Source organism: Limanda limanda, chromosome 5 (genome assembly GCF_963576545.1).
Source record: "Limanda limanda chromosome 5, fLimLim1.1, whole genome shotgun sequence".
Taxonomy (NCBI): domain Eukaryota; kingdom Metazoa; phylum Chordata; class Actinopteri; order Pleuronectiformes; family Pleuronectidae; genus Limanda; species Limanda limanda.
Window position 1 is genome coordinate 30,908,891 of NC_083640.1, and position 22,629 is coordinate 30,931,519.

At 43.3% G+C, this 22,629-nt stretch overlaps 1 protein-coding gene across 1 annotated transcript; it reads left to right on the forward strand.

Moving 5' to 3' along the window:
- Positions 1 to 21,479, forward strand: fxn (frataxin). Its single transcript, XM_061072177.1, has 6 exons — positions 1 to 161; positions 479 to 568; positions 1,013 to 1,104; positions 1,193 to 1,313; positions 9,042 to 9,139; positions 20,571 to 21,479. Exons 1-6 carry the CDS (start codon positions 54 to 56, stop codon positions 20,707 to 20,709), a joined length of 648 nt encoding a protein of 215 aa, XP_060928160.1. The 5' UTR covers positions 1 to 53; the 3' UTR covers positions 20,710 to 21,479.
- The last annotated feature ends 1,150 nt before the right edge of the window (positions 21,480 to 22,629 follow it).

A 22,629-nucleotide genomic window follows, 5' to 3' on the forward strand; every position in this document is an offset into this window, starting at 1 on the left:
GAAACAGCAGCAGCAGCAGCAGCGACCAACCAACCAACCCACCCTGGGCTACCATGCTTTCGCTAACTAGAGTTCCTTGTATTTCTTCACTAACGTTTCAACGCGCAAATACTCAGCTCAACGTATTGACAACGCAGAGAATCGGGAGCTCCTGTAACCAGGTAGTGACGTCTTCTGACCTCCGAGTTCCACCACCCTGTCTGTGTCATCGCGAGCGAGTGAGAGCAGTAGAGCGTGTGAAGTCGTAAAGACCTGAACGACACTCTTGCAGCTTTATAATGCAGAAAGCGATTATTAATTTGAGTTAAACGGGTTATAATGGAGATCAGCCCTGCACATCAAATATTCAAATGTGTGTCTTGAAGTAAACGGGATTTTCTGTTTTTCCGTGGGATCAAGAATCGTGAACATTTCGTGGTATCAGTATCGACTACAAAATGTGGGTATTGTGACATCCCTATGTCCTTTTATGCTCTAGGTGAGGAGACTTTTATACCTCACGAAAATTGGTCCGCTCACCAAACAAGTGCTGGCAGGCCGCGCCCCTTTCTGCCCCCCTCTGAATATAGTAAGTCCTGCTTCCATACTAAGTTTTAAGAGGTTGAAAGTTTTAGTTTTCACTTGCTTAACTTGGTTTTTTTTCACAAGCTTTTTGTAGATTGCTCCACAATTTCTTACAAAAGCTGGAACGTCACACGGTTCACACCCTTTCATTGCTGCTGTTTTAGATGAAAAGCTCAGTAAAATATATAATAATGTGAACAGTAGGTGCATTTCACAGAGAAACAAAGAAAAGAAAGAAATCTGCAGTGCTTTTCATCTATTAAGCAGGGATTTTCCTGCACAGAGAATTTAAAGACGACAGACTTTGTTCAACTTCCCGACAAATTCTACTACAGTGGAACCCCCCCTCTTTGTCTGATTGATCAGTACCAGCACAGCCTAATTTTTGGAAGTCTTTTTTGTACTTGTACACTTTGTTTGGTGTTTGACCCCAGGTTTTTTGTGTCAGTGGGTTGAGAGCAGAGTTGATGGTCATAGATGGAGGAAAAGCGTCCATCTGACACTACCAAGGCTGGAGAAATCATCCCCTGTGCAGATTAGGTAACTCCCTGTTCCCTTCCTCGCTAAACATCATTGCTGGTATTGAATGGAAAATAAACATGTTACTTTGTGTCGATTTTTCCTTAAGTGAGCTTTCAGAAGCAGCATATGAGAAACTGGCAGAGGAGACTTTGGGAGCTCTGACTGATTACTTTGAAGACCTGACGGAAGAAGCTTTCACTGGAACTGATTACGATGTTGGCTTCTCTGTAAGTCTCTCTGTTTCTTCATTTTCACTGTTGAACAGCTAGCTGTATCATTTGTAATATATTATAATTGAAGCAGGTTTTGTCAATCTGCGAAGTAGTTAATTAAAGACTTTTAAAGACCGAATTTCAGAGACACAAAATCTTAAATTGTGGTCTTCATGTTCGATTAAAGTCACAAACCAAGGAGACTTTTGTGAAGGCTTGGGCTGATATTTCTGCCTATCAAATTTCATGAATCTAGGTGAAATGGACTGGGAGAGCTACTTCATTTTCAAATTTGTAGGAGGTACTTAAAAGACATCATACCATACGTTGGTCAAAACACTCCATCAGATTACATATTTAGGCATGCTAGACCCCTCAAAAATGTCTCTTATTTCATGGTGAATAATATCACCATGGCAAAGAATAGACATTTACTGTTCCCAGTTGTGGGCGTTATTACAAAAGCTGCTTTAAGACAAGCACTTGCATGTCTCCGGAGTTTCTCCGGAGGAGGTGTATGTGTGAACACAAATGTCCAAGTAAGGACCTTTGGTGTTTCTGCAATCTTTCTCTGCCTGGCTCCCTGGTATATAATCTGCATCTATGGCGTTTCTAACACCCAACCGATGCACACACTGACACGTGCGTGCACACACAGGTTTAGCAACCTCCCACCCGCGGACAGACAGCCTCCATCTGAAAACATGTCGCATGAACCACCTGAGAAGCAGTTAAAAATATCTGCGTTTTTTGAACGCTCCCAGGTGCATAATGGTGATGATGTTAGTGAAGATGGCCACGCCCACTCTCCTGCGAGTAGCAGCCGGAGTAGCTCCTCAGCCTGAACCCTTATTAACCCCGGTATGTCTCTTCATAATAGCAACAACATAAACCAAATTGATGTTGTTAAGAAGCCGGTTAGGAAAGGGATGACATAACCAAGCAACACTTTAACCTATCACTGTTTAATCTATTGTCAGCAGATCATTGTTCAAAACCGGCAAATCTGACGTGAAAAGATTTTTACTATACACAGAAGTTTCAAAACGGTAACTTAACACAAACGAGGGTTATGGCGAAGTGCTCGATTCTAACTAGTCCTGTTTGATTGCTGTGGTAACAGTGATTTCAGGTGGTAGAGAAGTCGTTCAGCAATTGGAAGATTGCTAGTAGGATCTCGACTTTTGTCTTTTTTCACTTTATGTGCATGCTCGATGACGTCTTTACAGCGATTTCAACCACTCCGCTCCAGTGATTCCGTGTTTTCGTGACAGGGCTTTGTGTTGATGCGATAAACATAAGTACCGGATCCAAAAATGTTTCCGGATTCAGGCAGAAATTCAGGCAATCCAGGTTACGAATGGAAGTCAGTAAATACATACATACATACATACATACATACATACATACATACATACATACATACATACATACATACATACATACATACATACATACATACATACATACATACATACATACATACATACATACATACATACATACAGTTCATAGAGAATGAATAGGGGATTATTAGTTCTCTTTTTTTTGTTTTAGGAATGTCCTGTCGAATATGTAGACAGCATAAACAGGCAGTTGTGAGAGGAAACCAGACCCGGCCATAGAGTATCCCTGCCAGTCCTACAAACACATGACGTCTGAGCATCACAGAATAGCCTGTCAGCGCCGGTCAGAAATCCAATATACAGTTCAAAATCATTAAAAGAAACACATTAACATCATGATTCCTTTAAGTTTTTGTGTCCCTGTCCAGTTTTTCCTTTCTGTAGGACTGGCAGGAAGACTGGTTTCCTCTCACAACTGCCTGTTTATGCTGTCTACATATTCAACAGGACATTCCTAAAACCAAAAAGAAAACTGAAATAATCCCCTGTTCATTCTCTTTGAACTGTATTTTATCTATCTATTTATTTACTTTATTTAGTGTGTGTGTGTGTGTGTGTGTGTGTGTGTGTGTGTGTGTGTGTGTGTGTGTGTGTGTGTGTGTGTGTGTGTGTGTGTGTGTGTGTGTGTGTGTGTGTGTGTGTGTGTGTGTGTGTGTGTGTGTGTGTATTTATTTACTTACTTACTTACTTACATCCATACGTAGCCTGGATTGCCTGAATCCGGAAACATTTTTGGATCCGGTACTTTTGTTTATCGCGTCTACACAAAGTCCTACAAGCAATCTTACCATTGCTCAACGACTTCTGTACCACCTGAAATCACTGTTACCACAGCAATCAAACAGGACTAGTTAGAATCGCGCACTTCGTCATAACCCTCGTTTGTGTTAAGTTACCGTTTTGAAACGTCCGTCTATAAAAAAAATCTTTTCACGTCAGATTTGCCGGTTTTGAACAATGGTCTGATGAAAATAGATTAAACAGTGATAGATTAAAGTGTTGCTTGGTAATGTCATCCCTTTCTGCAAGGTAAGAAGAAAGGGACAAACTGCCCAAAAATAGGTGTGCCAAGCTTGTAGCATCATACTCAAAAAGACTTGAGGCTGTAATTGCTGCCAAAGGTGCTTCAACAAAGTATTGAGCAAAGGCTGTGAATACTTATGCACATGTTATATTTTCGTTCTTTATTTTTAATAAAGTAGCAAATATTTTAAACAAACTTTTTTCAATTTGTTAATATGGAGAATTGTGTGTAGAATTTTGAGAATTGAATCCATTTTGGAACAAGGCTGTAACTTAACAAAATGTTGAAAAAGTGAAGCACTGTGAATACTTTCCGGACGCACTGTATGTCCGCTAGCATCAACACTTCTGGTTGTGTGCTTTTAGACCTAAAACTTGGTGAAAATGAAAGCGTTTCAAGTTGAATATGATTGTCGGGCATTGCAAACACTTGAATGACACCACATGAGCAGTATGGAGCCATGTTTTATCTTTTTTCTGTTGTTTTATTACGTCTGAAGAAGAGGTCACTTTTGTCGAAACACTGGTTTCCCCCTGAGACTCGTAAAGTGTTTTGTTGACTCAAACACTTCACCCACCCCTCCATCAGAGTAGTGGTGAGTATATAATGAGGGAATTTACATTTTCCCTTTCACAGTGACAGATCAGTATATATATAAATATATGTATATATACAGCCCCCCACTTTGAGAACCACTGCCCTACATTATGCAAGGTGGCCAGGCATTTGTATGGACGATACATTCATCTAACTCCAGCAAAGATCCCTTGAGCATCGGGAGAACACTGGGAGCACTGTGAGAGTCATGTTATATTTTACTTCAACACTTCAGCCATCACTGCTTAGGAAAATTCTGGAAGGAGCTGGAGTGGACTGCGACCTGGCTGCGTGGACCACCAACTACCTCACCAACAAACCACAGTATGTGAGGCTTCATGACTGTGTATCTGAGGTGGTAGTTTGTTGCACAGGAGCCCCCCAGGGAACATGACTCTCTCCTTTGCTGCTCATTTTATACACATCATACTTCAATAATAATAATAATGGCTTATATTTGTATAGATTAGATTAGATTAGATTTCTTTATTTATCCACACAACGGGGAAATTCACTTGTTACAGCAAAAAAGAGAAAAACAGAATTTAAATAACAGTGCCGAAGCAACAATAAAAAAGAAAGATCAAAATATATACACTACTAAACTACACATAATGAGAGTAAAAATATACAGAAAACAAAAACAAAAAACAACCTGCAAAACAGACACTGTGCAAAAGCAGGTACTGGGGAGAAAGTGGAGTGATGTAAGTGTTATTGTAATGAAAACAAAAGTATTATAAGTAATATTGCAACAGTAGTGACCATGATACAGAAAAAATAATTAAAAGTAAGTGACCATAATATAAATAATACTACAAGATAGTATAAAGGAAAATATAAATATTGCAATGTAACCATTATAAGTGACCATGATATAAATATAGATGTAAAGTGTTGAATATTATTGTGCATAGTAGTGATCTGAGTAAAAAAATAAATAAGAAAAATAAAAATACAAATACAGCTATGGTGAGAGGTTGAGTGGAGATAAAGATAATAGACAGGGACTACAACATTATCAGGTGGTGCTGGTGTTGTAGAGCCTGACTGCAGCCGGGATGAAGGACCTGCGGAACCTCTCCTTCTTACACCGTGGGTGTAACAGTCTGCTGCTGAAGGAGCTGCTCAGGGACCCCACATTGTCATGTAGGGGGTGAGAGGTGTTGCCCATGATGGACGCCAGCTTGGCTAACATCCTTCTGTCCCCCACTTCCTCAATGGAGTCCAGAGGACAGTCCAGGACAGAGCTCGCTCTTCTTATCAGTCTGTTGAGCCTGCTCCTGTCTCTGTCCGTGCTACCCCCCCCCTCCAGCAGACCACAGCATAGAAGATTGCTGAAGCCACCACAGAGTCATAAAAAGTCCTGAGGAGAGCCCTGCACACTCCGAAGGACCTCAGCCTCCTCAGCAGGTGGAGGCGGCTCTGGCCCTTCTTATAGAGGGCATGTGTGTTGTCGGACCAGTCCAGTTTGTTGTTGAGGTGAACACCCAGGAATTTGTAGTTCTCCACCACCTCTATGTCCAATCCCTGGATGTTCACTGGTGTTAAGTTGGATGCTTTTTTCCGGAAGTTCACGATCATCTCCTTCGTCTTGCTGGTGTTTATCTGAAGCTGGTTGAGCTCACTCCAGCTGACGAAGTCTGTGATGACCGCCCTGTACTCCAGGTCATTCCCCTCAGGAACACATCCAACGATGGCTGTGTCATCAGAGAACTTCTGGATGTGGCAGTGGGTGGTGTTGTGGGTGAAGTCGGAGGTGTAGAGGGTGAAGAGGAAAGGGGAGAGCACCGTACCCTGAGGGGCACCTGTGCTGCAGAGCACCACGTCAGACACACAGTGATGGAGCCTCACATACTGTGGTCTCTTGGTGAGGTAATCCGTTGTCCATGCAGCCAGGTGTTGGTCCACTCCCACGTTCTCCATCTTCACTTTGAGCAGTGAAGGCTGGATGGTGTTGAATGCACTTGAGAAGTCAAAAAACATGACCCTCACAGTGTTCCTGCTGTCCTCCAGGTGTAGCAGGGATCTGTGCAGCAGGTAGGTAACTGAGTCATCCACCCCAATCCCAGGCTGGTAAGCAAACTGCAGGGGGTCCAGCTGTGTGCCCACCAGCAGTCGTAGGTGTCTCAGGATAATCCTCTCCATCGTCTTCATCAGGTGAGAAGTCAGGGCAACTGGCCTGAAGTGGTTAGGCTCCTTGGGGCGCGGCGTCTTCGACACCGGGACCACACAGGAGGTCTTCCACAGGGCTGGGACTTTCTCCAGGCTCAAGCTTAGGTTGAACAAATGCCTGATCACACCACAGAGCTGGTCAGCACAGTCCTTGAGCAGTCTTGGGCTGATACCATCCGGGCCCGGGGCCTTCCTTGCCTTGATCTTCTTGAGTTGGCTTCTCACCTGATCATCTGTTATAGAGAGGGGGGTGGAGGATGACTGTGGTGGGGGTGTGGGGGTGAGGAGTGGTGAGAGTCTCAAGGGGGGATGATGATCTGGAGATGGGGTGGAGGTTGGCTGGTGGGGGTCAGGTGTCGAAGGTGGCAGGCTGAGGAGGGGAGGGGGAGGGGGGGCTGGCCAGGAGAGGTGTGAAGAGGGGGCAGGGGGGGGGGAATCAAATCTATTGAAGAACAGATTCAGTTCATCTGCCCAGTCCTTGTCCCCGCTGGGTTGTTGTCTTCCCACACCTTTTCCGTGGCCTGCGATGGTCTGCAGCCCTCTCCAAACGTCCCTGGCGTTGTTCTGCTCCAGCCGCTTCTCCAGTTTCTTCCTGTAGCTGTCCTTCCCCTTCCTGATCATCAGCCGGAGTTCCTTCTGGACTCTGCGCAGCTCCTCTTTGTCCCCTGAACTGAAGACCCTCTTCTTCTCGTTCAGCAGGGCCTTTATCTCGGGGGTCACCCAGGGTTTGTTGTTGGGAAAACACCGTACCAGCTTGGAGGGCACAGTGTTCTCCTCGCAGAAGTTAATATAATCCGTGATGCAGTGGGTCATGCTGTCAATGTCAGTGCCATGGGGGCTGCAGAGTGCCTCCCAGTCTGTAGTCTCGAAGCAGTCTCTGAGCCTGGCACTGGTCTCCTCAGACCACTCCTTAACAGTCCTCTTCACAGGTCGTTGTTTATTCACCACAGGGGTGTAGTCCGTGACGAGGTGAACGAGGTTGTGATCCGAGCGACCAAGCGGGGGGAGGGGGGATGAGGTGTATGCATCCTTGATGTTTGCATACATTAGGTCCAAGTTTTATTGTCTCTAGTGTGGCAGTTCACGTACTGGGTGAAGGTGGGAAGAGCAGAGGACAGAGGGGCATGGTTGAAGTCACCGGAGATGAGGAGGAGGGCTTGGGGGTGCTGGCTTTGAAGATGCGAGATAACTGTGTGGATCCGATCTGAAGCTACAGCAGCGACCGCCGAGGGGGGGATGTACACAGTCACAACAATAACATGTGAAAACTCCCTCGGGAGATAGTATGGCCGCATGCTGACCGCTAACAGCTCCAAATCTCTGGTGCAGAGCATCTCCTTGACGCTGGTGTGTGCCGGGTGGCACCATCTATCGTTAACCAACACAGCGATCCCACCTCCTTTCTTCTTACCGCACTCCGTTGCTTTTCGGTCCGCTCGTACGAGTTGGAAGCCGTCCAGATTTACGTGTGAGTCCGGAGAAAGTTCAGTCAGCCACGTCTCTGTGAAGCACATGAGGCTGCATTCCCTGTATTCCCTCTGCAGTCGGGTCAGCGCCGTCAACTCTTCCATCTTGTTTGGGAGAGATCTTACATTCCCCATGATGACAGACGGTAAACATGGTTTAAACCGTCTTTTCCGCTCCCTGCGCTTCACTCCCGCTCTGCATCCTCTTCTCCTCCTCCGTAACTCCTCGGGGATCTCCGGCCGCTCCGCGCAGAGAAGGGGTGTGTGGCGCAGGCCCAACAGCTGATCCCGGGTGTAAACAATGGAGCCGTGGTTGAATGGGGAGCCGTGGTCGAGTGAGTTTCCCACAGCCACACCAAAAAGTGCCGAAAACAGCAAGGAGCAAACTACGAATGTTAAAATGTGAACATCCATAGCTGCGCACTTGCTTAAAGTGTCAATGTAGTAAAAAAAACAACAACAAAAATACACTAAAAACACTATTTACACACTAAAAGAGGTACGAAAAGTGAGAGCTGCTGTAACAGGCTGCCATTCACGCAGCGCCATCAGACTCGCCTTTCACAGGACCCAAGGACGCTGTTCATATGTCTGAGGACAAAACAAAAAAGTAAATGTTATAAAAAGCAATACTTCAGATACAACAGGGACAGCTGTCATCTCCAGTAGTCCAGTAGATGTTTATCAGAAGAAATTTTTGTTTAGAGAGTCAGTCTATATTTTATTGTTTGGTTGTGTGCGGTTTATATATATATTTTTTATTTATTTAAAACCTTTTTATGATAATGATTGTTATATCTTGGTTTAATATCATTTCAATGTATTATGGTCCAGTATTTCCGCATTGACTCTGATGACGTGTTGGGTTTTGGTGACCCAACTGTTGATGTAACGGCTTCTTGGAGGGCTGTCCCAATTTTTAGGGGAAGACTTCAACCACTACTCCTTGTGACTCCGTTTCAAGGGGCAAGATAACCCTCAAAAACAAGGGGTGAAATGGGATTTGGCCTTAGTCTAGTGTCTTCATGTTTGTGATTGATTAAAGGTGTGTGTTCTGTCTTTGATCCTTGTACAGAGTGGTGTTTTGACGGTGAAGTTAGGTGGGGACCATGGGACCTATGTCATCAACAAACAAACACCAAACAGACAGATCTGGCTTTCTTCCCCCACCAGGTAAGATGTACATATCACACTATCTCAGAGCGGTTCTCAGTCACCTGCATCCGTGCCCTTGTAGCGGAGAGATGTTGCATTACTATTTACTTGATTGTAACAATGATATTAGCTGTAACCACAATGTAAATGTCACCTGCAGCAAACCAAAATGAAATATTAAACATTAATCTGATATATAATACTAATACTGAATTGCAAAGTCACACTTCATGGAACTCATTCAAGTTGAACTTCATCATCACCATCACAGCAGAGATTTCTCTTGGATTCACACATTTTACAAAATAAAACAGTCTATCTCATACATAGGGCCAAAGCTCTATTCATTTAACTGTGCTGAAAAAAAATGTAAACATCTAAGTTACATTCTGTATAAAGCATGATTCCTTTAGTATGAATCTCCTTTTTCAGTTATCAGTCTTGTTCCACCCATTGAAAGCGTCACCTCTATGACAAGACAGTTCATGGACATAAACACCTATAGACAGGAATAAAATTAATGAAACTCGATCAGAAATATCAATTTTTTACAGTCTTTCAACAGAACATTCATAACAGTGTAAAAAGTGTGAGTGCAGCAGGGTTCAGCTTTAATAATATCATCTCAGGAATAAAAAAAACAGTTCATGCTTTATTATGTCTGCCGTTTTTTGCAAAAGCAATACAAAATGATGATTGTATTTTGTAGTTAAAAATAACTTAAATGCCTGTCTTATGAACAGTTTGCTTAATTGCCCTGCGTACGTCTCAGTTTATAACTAAATCAAACACTTAATTTGTCATACCTGTAAATATTACAATAAGGAAGGAAAATGTCAAACGATATTGAAGTTTCTTTTGGCAAAATAGTGAGACGCACAGTTAAAAAAGTCTGGTTGAGGTTGTTTAACACAGTATAATTTCACAGATAATAATGTATATGTTTCATGAACTACTCATGGTGGTAGAAAGTCAAAAGGTCAAGGTCACTGATCTCTCAAAACTAGGGATGGGCATTCTATTAAATTGTCTTAATCGATCGTCGGGAGAGTTAATGACGAATTTTCGATTAATCATTAATATTTTTATATTAAAATTCACTATTTATAGGCTGTTAAAATGCAGTGAAAATAGAAAAAACACAGCGTGTTTCCTCATTGAGATCTTTATTACAAGATGAACAACTCTTGTGGCAGTTAAACGGGATCCGTTCAATGGTTACACTTGAAAATATGCGCTGCTGTGCTCCTAAGCCCCGATGAGAGAGCAGCTAGCCGCTGAGAGCTAGCTCGATCTGACGGTTCTCGAACTCTCAGTCCGGTGGTTGTCACTTCCTTACTCCCGGAACCCCTAAACCAGACCCGGCTTTGTCCGGGTCTGAAGGGGCTAGCTGCGGAGCTCGGCTTCATGTCCGCACACGGACCCTCAGTCTACGGGGAAGGAAACCCGGACAGACCCGGGTCTGGGTGAGGGGTTCCGGGATTGATGACATGAGAACAACCGGACTGAGAGGTCGAGAACCGTCAAATCCATCTAGCTCTCAGCGGCTAGCTCCTGGTCTCTCAGCAGGGCTTGTAGAGTATAACTCCTGGATGCTTCCTACAGCTGCTAACATCGTCACTGTGCTGTGTTCAGGCAACTCGGATATCCCGACCTCCTACTTGAAGAAGAGCAGTGGACTCCTCATGCGCTCATGGAGACATATAGCTTTGCAGTGTTGGCAGTGAACGCAACAGAATTTCGTCGATGACGAAATAATTTCATCTACGAAATTCTCAATGATCAATTAATCGATCGTCGATTAATTATGCCCATCCCTACTCAAAACATATTGCCTTTTGAATGAGATATTTCAAGAACACCTTGAGGGAATTCTTAAAGTTTTGATCAGTTGTCAATTGAACTGAAAGATTAACTGATAAGATTCCATTGGTCAAATGTAAAAGTAATGGTGACTGTGCAGGTCGCGCTAGCGGGGCGCTAGCTATCCAGCCAGCTTAAACAATCAAAGAAGTCCACGGTGGATATTTAGCGAACTTTAATGAAATTTGTAAAAAGAAAATGCGTTAGCCGCAGAAGGATGATACAACTTATGAGCTCCCGTCTATAAACTACACATAAAGGTAAATTGCGTCACTTCCGTGGGGAATCACTCCCTGACCCCCAGCACAACACACATCTGAACTGCCCCAAGGGGGCGCTGTTGCAAAGCTAAACATAGTTTACATTTGTGGGACAGAACACTCCCCGTCTGGGGTCTTTAAAGATCCCATATAATTTAACAAGAGTCAGTTTCGCGTTGAGGGTGCACCACATGCTTTAAGAGAGCTGGTGGCACCGATCTTGATCCGACGTCCGCTTGATTCAGGTCCGTATGGATGCACTTCCATTGGCCAGGACATGGTGACTGACGGATGCGTTGGGTCCTATTGTGGATGTATCCCACACGGATCTTATCAAACGGGTGTAGATACCAGCACTCTTGTCCTTGTTTAAGAGGTGGAGCAACTTCTGTGTGTCCTTCGCTGAGCATGTTTTCCATGGACTCGATGAAATGGGCCTTCATCTGCGGTCGTTTTTCGAGTGTGCGCCGCAGTGACACAAGCCGGTTGTGTGCCTGTTTTTTCTTATAAGGCAGTCTCTTTCTTGGTGACCTTTGACCTAAGGGTAATGGCTCCACCCAGCTGTTCGAGCTGTCTAGATGGAGCTCAGCTTCCATGGTCTTGAGAAACATCGTGTCCTCCCAGATGGTGCAAGTTTATCCTCATCAGCAGTTCGAGTGAAGATCGTTTGTCCGTGGCTGTCATCATGATGTGTCGTTGAGCAGAACGAGGGGGTCAGTGCAGCATGACGTGAATGCTTAGGTGCTTGACTGAAGATCTCTTTTACCTTGATTTTGCTGTTGCATGGCTGCGGATGGCTGGCCCGACCATTATCCAAAATGGATGTCTTGAAGCTGCTCACCTCTGATGGTCTGTGGGCTCCTGCAAGGCACACGTCACCGACGACAACCCATCCCAGGTCCAGCCTTTGAGCGAACGGAGCGTTTCCTGGACCACTTATCTGTTCACAGGCCTTGTGGACACTGAGGATGTCTCTGCCCAGTAGGAGGAGTATGTCGGCGTCCGGATCGAGCGGTGGTATCATGTCGGCCATGTGCTTCAGGTGAGTATGGTGGCGAGCTGCAGTCGGTGTAGGTATCTCAGAGCGGTTATTAGGAATTTGGTTGCACTCTAGAAGTGCGGGTAGAGGAAAACTAAGTTTCTCATCTGCTGACTCCATGGTGAACCCAAAGGCTCTCCTGCCCGTTGTCTCTTTTTGTCCAGCACATGTTTTCAATGTGTACCGGTAGGAGGACCCTGAGATTTTGAAAATGTCAAAGAACTTGGAGTTTGCCAAGGAGCGGTTGCTTTGCTCATCCAGCATTGCATACATTTTCTTGGCCTCTCCTCTGTGTCCTGCTGGATACACGCTTACGAGGCATATCTTGGAGCATGCTCTGGAGCTTACTCCTTCACCACACACCTGTGTGCACCTTGATGTGACCTCCTGGATGTCCGCTTTGTCTTCCTCCCCGCCGTACTCTGAAGAGGGAGGGGACGTCTTGGATTTCCAGGCAGGTGGTCCTGAGTGGAGCGCTGTCATGTGACCGGTGCTCCCACATTCCATACATTGGACTTCAGCTGGGCAGTTCCTGGCGAGATGATCTGTGGACGAGCAGCAGCAGAAGCATACATAGTTTTCCTTTAAAAGCTGTTTGCGTTCCTCTAGACTCTTCTCTCTAAAGCTTCTGCATTTCCTTAAAGGATGTGGTTTGTTATGCAGGGGACAATGTTTGTTCGGCTCTGCTGATTTATTGTCATCCCTGAACTCAGATCTTTCTGAAGGTGAAACTTGTGTCTTGTGCACGTATACAGGCATTTTCACAGGTCTGTCCCATTTATTCTTTCTCTCCATAGAGACTGGCATGAAGAGATTAAAGCTGGGATCAGTGCGAGTTTTTGCTTCTGTGCGAACAAAGTCTACTAATACAGAGAACGGTGGGAAACTGACACGATGATCACGTTTGAACTTTGAACCAAAAGCCATCCACTTTTCCTGAATGTTGTGTGGGAGTTTTTCGATGATTGGATTTACCCCCCTGGAGGTGTCCAAGGCAGGCCTGGGAGGTAGCCGTCTCTCTTTGCGGCTTCCAGCTCTAACAGCAGGTCTGCCAGTTCTCTGAGTCTCTGTGGTAAACTTGGGAAAGCTTTGCAGCTTGTTGAAGAGGGCTTGTTCAATAGCTTCTGGTGAGCCGTAGATTTCCTCAAGTCTCTCCCATGCCATTAACAGTCCAGCATTTGGGTTTCTGACGTTGACTGCTTTGAGTCTTCTCACCTGTTCTGCTGACTCTTTACCCAGATACTTGAATAGCAGGTCGAGCTCTTCACCAGCAGATAGGTCTAAACCAGCAATAGCCGTCAGAAAAGATGCTTTCCACGCCCAATAGTTAATTGGTTGGTCATCAAATGTGGTGAGGCCTGAGGTTACTAGGTTGCTGCGTGCAAGATATTTAGCCAGATCCATAGTTGTTTGGGGCTGATTATAACTGGATCTGTAAGAGGTTCTTTGCTCAGGAAGTGGAGAATGATCATCGATGTTCTGTTGTGGTGGTGATCCACGATCCTGAGGAGCCTGTGATGTGCGATGAGGCGTGGTGTAGGCAGGAGCAGCAGGTTGTGTTCTGGAAAAACCTGTGTGGGGAATGCAGTGTTGGCTTAACATCATCATCTTCATTGTTTAATGGTTTGCTTTGATGAGGGGCAACAATGTCATTTATTTTCATAGGTAATTCACCTGTGCTTGTGCCAGCTTGCCATTCAACATAATCAGCAGTGCGCTGGTATTTCATTTCTTGAGACACTGGACCAGGGCTTCTGCTGGGCACATTAACATCAAGTTCTAATAAACCAGCTTGCAACGTGTTTGCTTCAGCTATGGCAGCATCCCTTTCTTTTTCTTCCTTGAATGGATCCAGAGTAGCTTGAATGCGTGCCTGCTCGACTTTCAGCTCGATTTCCCTCTTGGAGTGTGCTGCTCTAGCTTGTGCACCGTCAGTTTTTGCTCTGGCCATGGCCTGCGCTAAACTTGCCTTCGAGCTGGATGATGCACGTGATGCGTGCGTGCACACGGAGCTTGCCGCTGCGCTCACTTTACTTGCGTTGTCCATTTCGTCCATTATGGTGAAAGTGTGTTGATATGGCGGTATCAGATGAGGAGGGTAAGCTGGCGTGATGGGTGGCGTGAAGGCTGTCCACTTCCCCCGTGTTAGCCTTTTAGCTCTGTGTTAGCCACCTGGCTCCGTGTTAGCCACTTGGCTCCGTGTTAGCCACTTAGCTTCTGGCGTAGCTCCCGAAGCTGGATGTGGTGGTGTCCGTACCGGTTGTGCACTTGCTCCGTGTTAGCCACTTAGCTCTTCGCGTAGCTCCCGAAGCTGGATGGCGTGGTCTCCGTACCGTGTTAGCCACTTAGCTCCTGGCGTAGCTCCCGAAGCTGGATGGCGTGCTCGCGTAGCTACTGAAGCTGGATGGCGTGGTCTCCGTACCGTGTTAGCCACCTAGCTTCTGGCGTAGCTCTCGAAGCTGCATGTGGTCCTTCCCGTACCGGCTGTGATGCTTTCTTTTTACTGTGCAGGTCTCGCTAGCAGGGCGCTAGCTATCCAGCCAGCTTAAACAATCAAAGACGTCCATGGTGGGTATTTAGCGAACTTTAATGAAATTTGTAAAAAGAAAATGCGTTAGCCGCAGAAGGGTGATACAACTTATGAGCACCCGTCTATAAACACAAAGGCAAATTGCGTCACTTCGGGGGGAATCACTCCCTGACCCCCAGCACAACACACATCTGAACTGCCCCAAGGGGGCGCTGTTGCAAAGCTAATCATAGTTTACATTTGTGGGACAGAACAGTGACCTTATTTGAATCTGGAAAACAAATGTATGTAAAATGTCACAGGTTGGCAGAGAAATACAACTGCATTGCAGTATTTCTAGTTTTTACTTGTGACCTGATTTTTAGAATAAAATCAACCTAGGTACACACTCACGTGAGTATTAAGGATATTAGTGTTTCAAAACTAAATCTGTTAATTTCAATGAAATAACCACAATTAGTTCACTGGATAGTGTGGAGATCAGATGGTGGCAGAGTAGAGATCAGGTCAGCTATTGATGATTAAAGACACAAATGCTTTATTTCCCCTGTTGATATTATGAAACATTTCATCCTTATCAGAGGATTATAACAGTCTGTGCACACTTTGCATCTGCCAGTCCTCAGGTGGACTGAGCAGTATGTCCAAGCCCTACATTTCCCTTGTATCCACTGCTGCTGTATGTTGTAGCTGGTCAGTGCATGTCTGTCTGTGGGACTACCAAAGCTTGTATATAGGAGCTCTTTACTCAAAAGCTGCCCATTTACTGTACACTACATACATTTTGTCACAAATCATCTTGTTAGTCACAAACACCAACAAAGCCAAACAAAATATAATTGAGAACTACCAAGCCTCATTGAAATATGATTTTGAGATGGTTAGAGATAAACATTTTTTTTCTTGAAAAATCTAATCAATCAAATTCAATCAAATTTTATTTGTAACACCCATATTCACAAATCACAATTTGTCTCATAGGGCTTTAACATGGTGTGACATCCTCTGCCCGTAACCCTCAACAAGAGTAAGGAAAAACTACTTAAATACCCTTTTTACAGGGTAAAAATAACATAGAAACCTCAGAGAGAGCCACATGTGAGGGATCCCTCTCCCAGGACGAACAGAAGTGCAATAGATGTCAAGTGTAAAGGAGAACATCATCAAGACTAAGGTTTTAGCATGTTTCTGAGGAGAAATACTATGTATCAAGCAGTCTTGCTGCAATCATAGTCTATGGTCAGCAGCCAGCAAGATCAAGATCGGATGCCACTGTAGTCCACAAACATTGTCCACTGCCGCCAATTAGGATCCATCACCATTATCAGATGCCAACACGATAAAGGATCCGCCATTATTATCCTAATCAGCCAGCAAGATACATAATCCGCGATCCACCAAAGGGACTCCGGGGAAGGGGTCAATATTGTTTTTCAATAAAACAAAAAAATTGGCATAAAGCAAGCCAATCCACTTTCCATGTTGATAAGAGCATTAAAACGTTATCAAATTTGAACTTGGGCTAGTCAAGGCTTCATGCTAGGGTCCCAGTGTGTTTTCCAGCTCATAAGTTCCAGCTAGAGTCATCCGCAGGCATCTGTTTACCAAAAATATTCAGGCGAAAATAAAAACCTTCTACTTCACTGTGTGCCAACTGCTATTACTCAATGCCAGTAGCACTTAGAGCAGGGGTCACCAACACGGTGCCCGCGGGCACCTGGTTGCCCGCAGGGACCCCGCGAGTCGCCCGCAAGGCATGCTCTAAATTAAAAAATAAAAATAAAAATAAATTTTTTTTTTTAAAAAAACGAAAAAATAATTAAATTTGAAATTTAAAAAATAGTCAAACCGCCATCTCACTCTATGCCAGTGGTTCTCAAACTGTGTGGCTCAGAGGCATAACAGCTAGGGCGCGCGACCGGGAGGGGGACATGTGTGTGTGTGTGTGTGTCAGGCCCCGGGGCTGCGCCCCCAATCATTCGCTCAGAGCAGTGATTCTCAAACTGTGTGGGGCGCGCGACCGTTAGGAGGAAATGTGAGGCGCAACTTATATTAGAGCCGAACTTATGTTTTGACGTCTGCATGTCTTTAACGGCGGAGCAGTAAACAAATCGCTCTTTCGCCGTAACCAGTGGTCAGCAGCCCGCGGCTTCAGCCCCTCTGCAGCGGCTCCCTGTGCAGTGACGTGCACGTCGCGCACACACTCAGGCCCCGGGGCTCCGCCCCGCCCCTACTCACTCACTCAGAGACACACACAGTGGAGAGCATCGTTCACGTGAGGCAGCCGGTCAGGGACAAACAAGAGACAGTGTTCAAAAACCAAGTTGAAAAGAAAGTAAGATGAAACCTGTCTTGCTCTTGGGTTCACAGTCAATGTGGTAGGACATGAGGACAGACTAGTGTGTATTTTATGTCTGAAAACTCTATGAGACCAAACAAATTAAGAAGACACTGAGAAACATTACACCCCAGTCACATGCATGTGTTCTTTTTGGTTGAGCTTTATCATCTTTGTGACAAAGTGATTTTAATTGAATTAATTTTTTCTTTATTTTTTAAAAAGTACAGACTGATGGAGGAATGTAGTGATAAATGTCACCAAGTTGAAAAGAAAGTAAGATGAAGCCTGTCTTGCTCTTGGGTTCACAGTGAATGAAGGAGGACATGAGGAGAGACTTGTATGGATTTTAGGTCTGAAAACTCTGGCAGCTGACAGAATGAGACCCAAAAAATGAAGAAGACACTTAGAAACATTACACCCCAGTCATATGCATGTGTTATTTTTGGTTGAGCTTTATCATCTTATAACAAAGTGCTTATAAGTGGTTATCTAGTTATTTTTTATCTACTTTTGAAAAAGAACAGACTGATGGAGGCATGTAGTGATAAATGTCACCAAAAGTACTTAAATTAAGTTGAATTTAAGCAAAGTTGAAACAGTTTAACAGAAATAAATGTTGCATGTATTAATATATCCGTTTCCTACAATCATTGTTGTGGAAATCATTGTTAATAATTATTTCGAGGAATAATTAACATTAACTTGATCGGACAGTCTCTTCACATATATTATTAATAATATTAGAAGGTGATCTGTGCAACTCTGTTATTCAGGACGTTTGTATCAAACAAGCAGTGGTGTATAAAGTACTTGAAAGCCATACTTGAGTAAAAGTACAGATATCTTACTTGAAAGTGACTCCGGTAAAAGTAAATGACTTGAGTAAAAGTCTTAGAGTTGCTCATATTAAATGTACTTAAGTATCAAAAGTAAAAGTACAAGTACCAAAATTAAAAATGCTAAGTGCTTTTTATAATAGGCCTATACAGACACAAAACAACCCAAAATTGTTCAGTTCAGGATTTATTTCAACTGACTGAAAAATTATAACAACACTATATATATATTGTATAATTTTACAAATTTTGAACCCGAGATGCTGAGGTTAAAATAGTATTGGACAAGTGCATCTGAACTTCTAGAGACAACAAAGAATCAACACAACAGAATAAACAAGTACCTCTTGATTCTACCTAAGAACACTAATAGACCAAATTAACCTGTTGTGTCTATTAGCTGTATTTTGTAACTGCCTGGATGTTTACCTGCCCGCCAGCTTGTCCACGCATCTACATGTAAGCCTGTTTATTTATCATTAGACTATCTTCACTGAATGGGCCTGTGTTTGTGTTTGCATTTGTCTGAAGCAGGGTGACAATACACCTGTAGGGTATCTTGCCTGTAGGGACGACAAAGTGAAGACACAACCCTGCTTGAAGTTGTACACATTAGCCAGTTTGTACAATATATATATAAAGACTCAACAGCTTCTAAGTTGTGTTGAGTCAGCACAAAGGGCGACTAAGGATTGGAATTGGCAATATATAGATATATAATATCTTTGCAAAAATTATATTGGCATTATAGTGAGTGGAAAACTGGGCCTGATTACCCAGTGTTCCATTTGGCAAGGTCCATTAAAAAACCTGAATTGTGTGTGTGAATATGCAGTAGTAAGTCCACGACACAGTGTTTGTTTTTGGTTGTGTTGGCTGAAAGTTGTTTTTGCGTTTGCTTATATAATTGGTTGTGTTGTTTGTTCTTCCATCTCGACTTGTTTTAAATCTGTTTGTTTTGTGGAAGTGTAAGACTAAGTAGACACGGCCAACCAATGATAGTCTATTTACCAACAGTTTTTGTTTAAACCAAATACTTCCAATATTTTCTTTAAGAAAAGTTAACCACTTGCTGCTTCGAGCTATGTATTTATGTGCAGATGTTGACATGAAGCAGGAAAGGGAAAACGAATGTGAATCGAAAAATGAATACCTTCAAAAAATTATGTAAAGTCACCTAATAAAAGCCCTCAAAAAGCAAATTAATTTGCCTGAATAATAATCCTTACAATTTCAATAGGGCCTCACGTCTGTCAGTGCCTGTCAGTGCTCTGGCCCTAATAATAAAGACTGAACCGAGCTCCTGCAGGAGCAAGAGAGCGAGAGAGAGAGAGGTGCACTGTGCGTAAAGCACGTTGCGCCAACCTCCGCTGCTCAAGTAACGAGTAAAAGTTAAGTCGTCAGGAAAATAAATACTCAAGTAAAGTACAGATATGTGAAAAATCTACTTAAGTACAGTAACGAAGTATTTTTACTTTGTTACTTCCCACCACTGGAAACAAGTAGCCCTTCGTACTACTCAGTACCTTCGAAGTAGCTCTCAGTCTAAAAAAGGTTGGTGACCCCTGACTTAGAGTGATTCTGACTGTTGGGGGGGAAAGTTCAATGTTACCTTTCAAAAAAGACCAAGATCATGCATATACTCTAAATGGTTCAAGAACAGCAATTGTGTCGAATGTTGTGTTACGCCCCTAGTCTAGGGGAACACAGAGACATAACATGTGGTGCTCTCCCCATTCTTCCCACTCCCAAGCAGGCCAGTGTCACAAAGTATTTTTGGTTAGTGGTAGCTTTTATTTCCAGTTCAAAGGGAGAAAGGCCAACACAACAAACAAAACAATCTAATTCCCTACTTTCCTGCTACGAAACAAAACTGTTAACAAAAAGACAAAAGCTTATCTAACTCCTAACTCAGGAAAACACAGGAGAAAACAAGGTTATAAGAAAAGGCTTCTCCCTCCTACAGGGCTACCACCCACACTCATTTACTTACATATATACACAACAAAACAATACTGCATACAGACACTGGTCCTGGTTGGATGTGGGAGATTCGGTGGAGAGAGGGAGAGTGCAGTCAGTCAGCTCCTCAAGTAGGCTCCTCTCCTCACTCTGGCCAATCCCGGAGCAGCAATCAGCAGGTCCCACCTGCTATCAATCAGGCCACACACACACACACACACACTCAAGGAAGACTGTTCACATACTAGGAGGAGGAACAGACAGTGTCACACATACACACAGGGTCATAACAGCTGCAATAAGATCTAACAGAACGAGGACAGACACAAATACCTGATCTGAAGCTATAAGAAGGTCATTAGTGACTTTTGCCAAGGCTGTCTCTGTGCTGTGATTGGCTCTAAACCCAGACTGAAATTCTTCATATATATTATTTTTCTGGAGAAACTCAAACAGCTGATTAGCAACAACTTTTTCTAGGATTTTAGACAGGAAGGGGAGGTTAGATATTGGTCTGCAATTGGCTAAAACCTCTTGGTCTAGGGTGGGTTTTTTGAGAAGGGGTTTCAGCTAATGTCCACATGTCAGTAAATTTCTTTCATTCTTTTGTGTTTGCAGTGGACCAAAGCGCTATGACTGGACAGGTGAACACTGGGTGTACATTCGCGATGGTATTAGTCTCCACCAACTACTTTCCAAAGAGTTTTCCATCATCTGCAGAAAAAATATGGACCTCTCTGACCTGCTTTATTCCTGAGAATATATGATTATCTCAGGCATGAGAACTGTGACTCACAGAACTGTTCCATGAAAGACCATATCATTCCTCTACCAGAGGCATTGTAGTTTTAGGGTTTTAGGATTCTGTGCAGTATCTTGGCTGTTCAATGTATATACATATTTTTCTGATATACAATATATACACTATATCCAAAGATTAACTAATTATGGCATAAAAGAATGCTGTCATTATATACAAGTGCTTAGGATATAGTTGTATGTAATTATGTTTCAGTCTGTGTCCGCTGTTCTGGTGTTTTCTATATGTTTTATGTTCTCTAATAATGTTATAACAATGTCCTACTAAGGACACATTTTCAATATGAAGAACTCACCCATATTTTGTTTTCTTATAAACTTATTTTTGTCCGTATCCCACAATGTAAACATCTTACTTGTTCTGGACTTAACCATATCCAAACCGATGCATTCTCATGTTTTACAGAGTTGGCATTTTTTCTTTTGAACCAGATCATGTTGTTGCTGATTTCAATAATTATTTTGCAAGTGAATCATGTTCAGTACTAAACATAAATGTTACTATTTGATGCATTGTCCTGAGTGAAAGGTTGACTGTAATCTGCAGTCCCTTGACTGATCACCAGAGCATGTTAATATGGAGATAACAATACCTGTCAGCAACTATTGTCCAATCAGATCAATTGAAACCCATTATATAGGATTCAGACAAAGACAAATTTGTACAGTATAGTAAAGTATCAAATAAAGAATAGGTATTGTATTGTATTGTTGAGTGGATAGATTTTTTGTTCCAGATTAGAATAATAATAATAAAAACAATAACTAGCCCTATAAGCAGGTAAAAATGGGCCCTGTGGCGGCAGTCAGGGAACGACAGGAACGCTCGGAGTCCGCCACATCCCAGTCAACAGGCGCACTAATAGGCACCCCCTTCGGACCCACCCCTGTGTCCTTCAGATGACTCTGGATAATGCTTGTTGATTATTTCTCACGATTCAGCTAAAAGGTCTGGAGTTGGCTGCGAAAGTTTCAAGTAAGTCCAATGAGGTTTGAATAAGAAGAACTACTTCCCGATTACAGTTGGTTGCACTGTTGAGCCATTTTGCAACACCTGCCAAATATTGTCCTTGAGATGTGTTTATGTAGTGACTCATCGTACAATTTCTAAAATTGTACTTTACATTTAAAATTGCAGACTTCCTTTTGGGTTTAGGGTGTGGATCCAGGAGGCTTTTTTAGTGAGTCTGGACAAGATACATATACATACAGATTTTCATGTCGCCTTGGCATTTTCGATCTGCTTGCCATGTTCCATGGGATCTCATACAAGTTTAGTCTCCCAAAAAATGTGACTATTTAACTAACGTGCTGAATCTGGTGTTATTTACATCAAGTGTCTATAGGTTGGTTTTGAAACAGCCTGGTATAATTTGTACTGAGCTTTGATATGATGTGTGTTATGTTGCCTTCAGATGGTTGCAGAGTTTTAATGAAGTCGAATTTCATACAACTAGTTTCATAATTGAGGCACATCTTGCAAATGAATATAGTTTGGAAATAGTAAGAGAATTGTAGAATCTAAACTGGGTGAGGCCACACAGGCTGGCCTCAGGGACAAAACACCATATTACAGGGCAATAATGACAGGATTTCCCGCCTGCCACGACCCTCCTCCATGGTGGACTACCAGAGATACAGACTCACACAGCAGCCCGTAACTCAGGGTCTGGCCCCCGAGGTCCAGGAGCTGGTGGACAGCATACAAAATGTTCTGCAGTCAGATCAGGTTAGACTTAAAACCTTCCTTTTTGATAAAGCCTATAGTAAGGACCCCTGAACCATCCCTTAGTTATGTTGCTTTAGGCATAGACTGCTGGGGGAACTCTCTCTACATATTGATTATAGGACTTGCATG

Excerpts from the sequence above, each read along its gene's own strand:
- fxn (XM_061072177.1), top strand. The coding sequence starts at position 54 with ATGCTTTCGCTAACTAGAGTTCCTTGTATTTCTTCACTAACGTTTCAA. Across the intron at positions 1,105-1,192 it reads TCATCCCCTGTGCAGATTAG|TGAGCTTTCAGAAGCAGCAT; the intron begins GTAACTCCCTGT and ends TTTTTCCTTAAG. Across the intron at positions 9,140-20,570 it reads TGGCTTTCTTCCCCCACCAG|TGGACCAAAGCGCTATGACT; the intron begins GTAAGATGTACA and ends TTGTGTTTGCAG.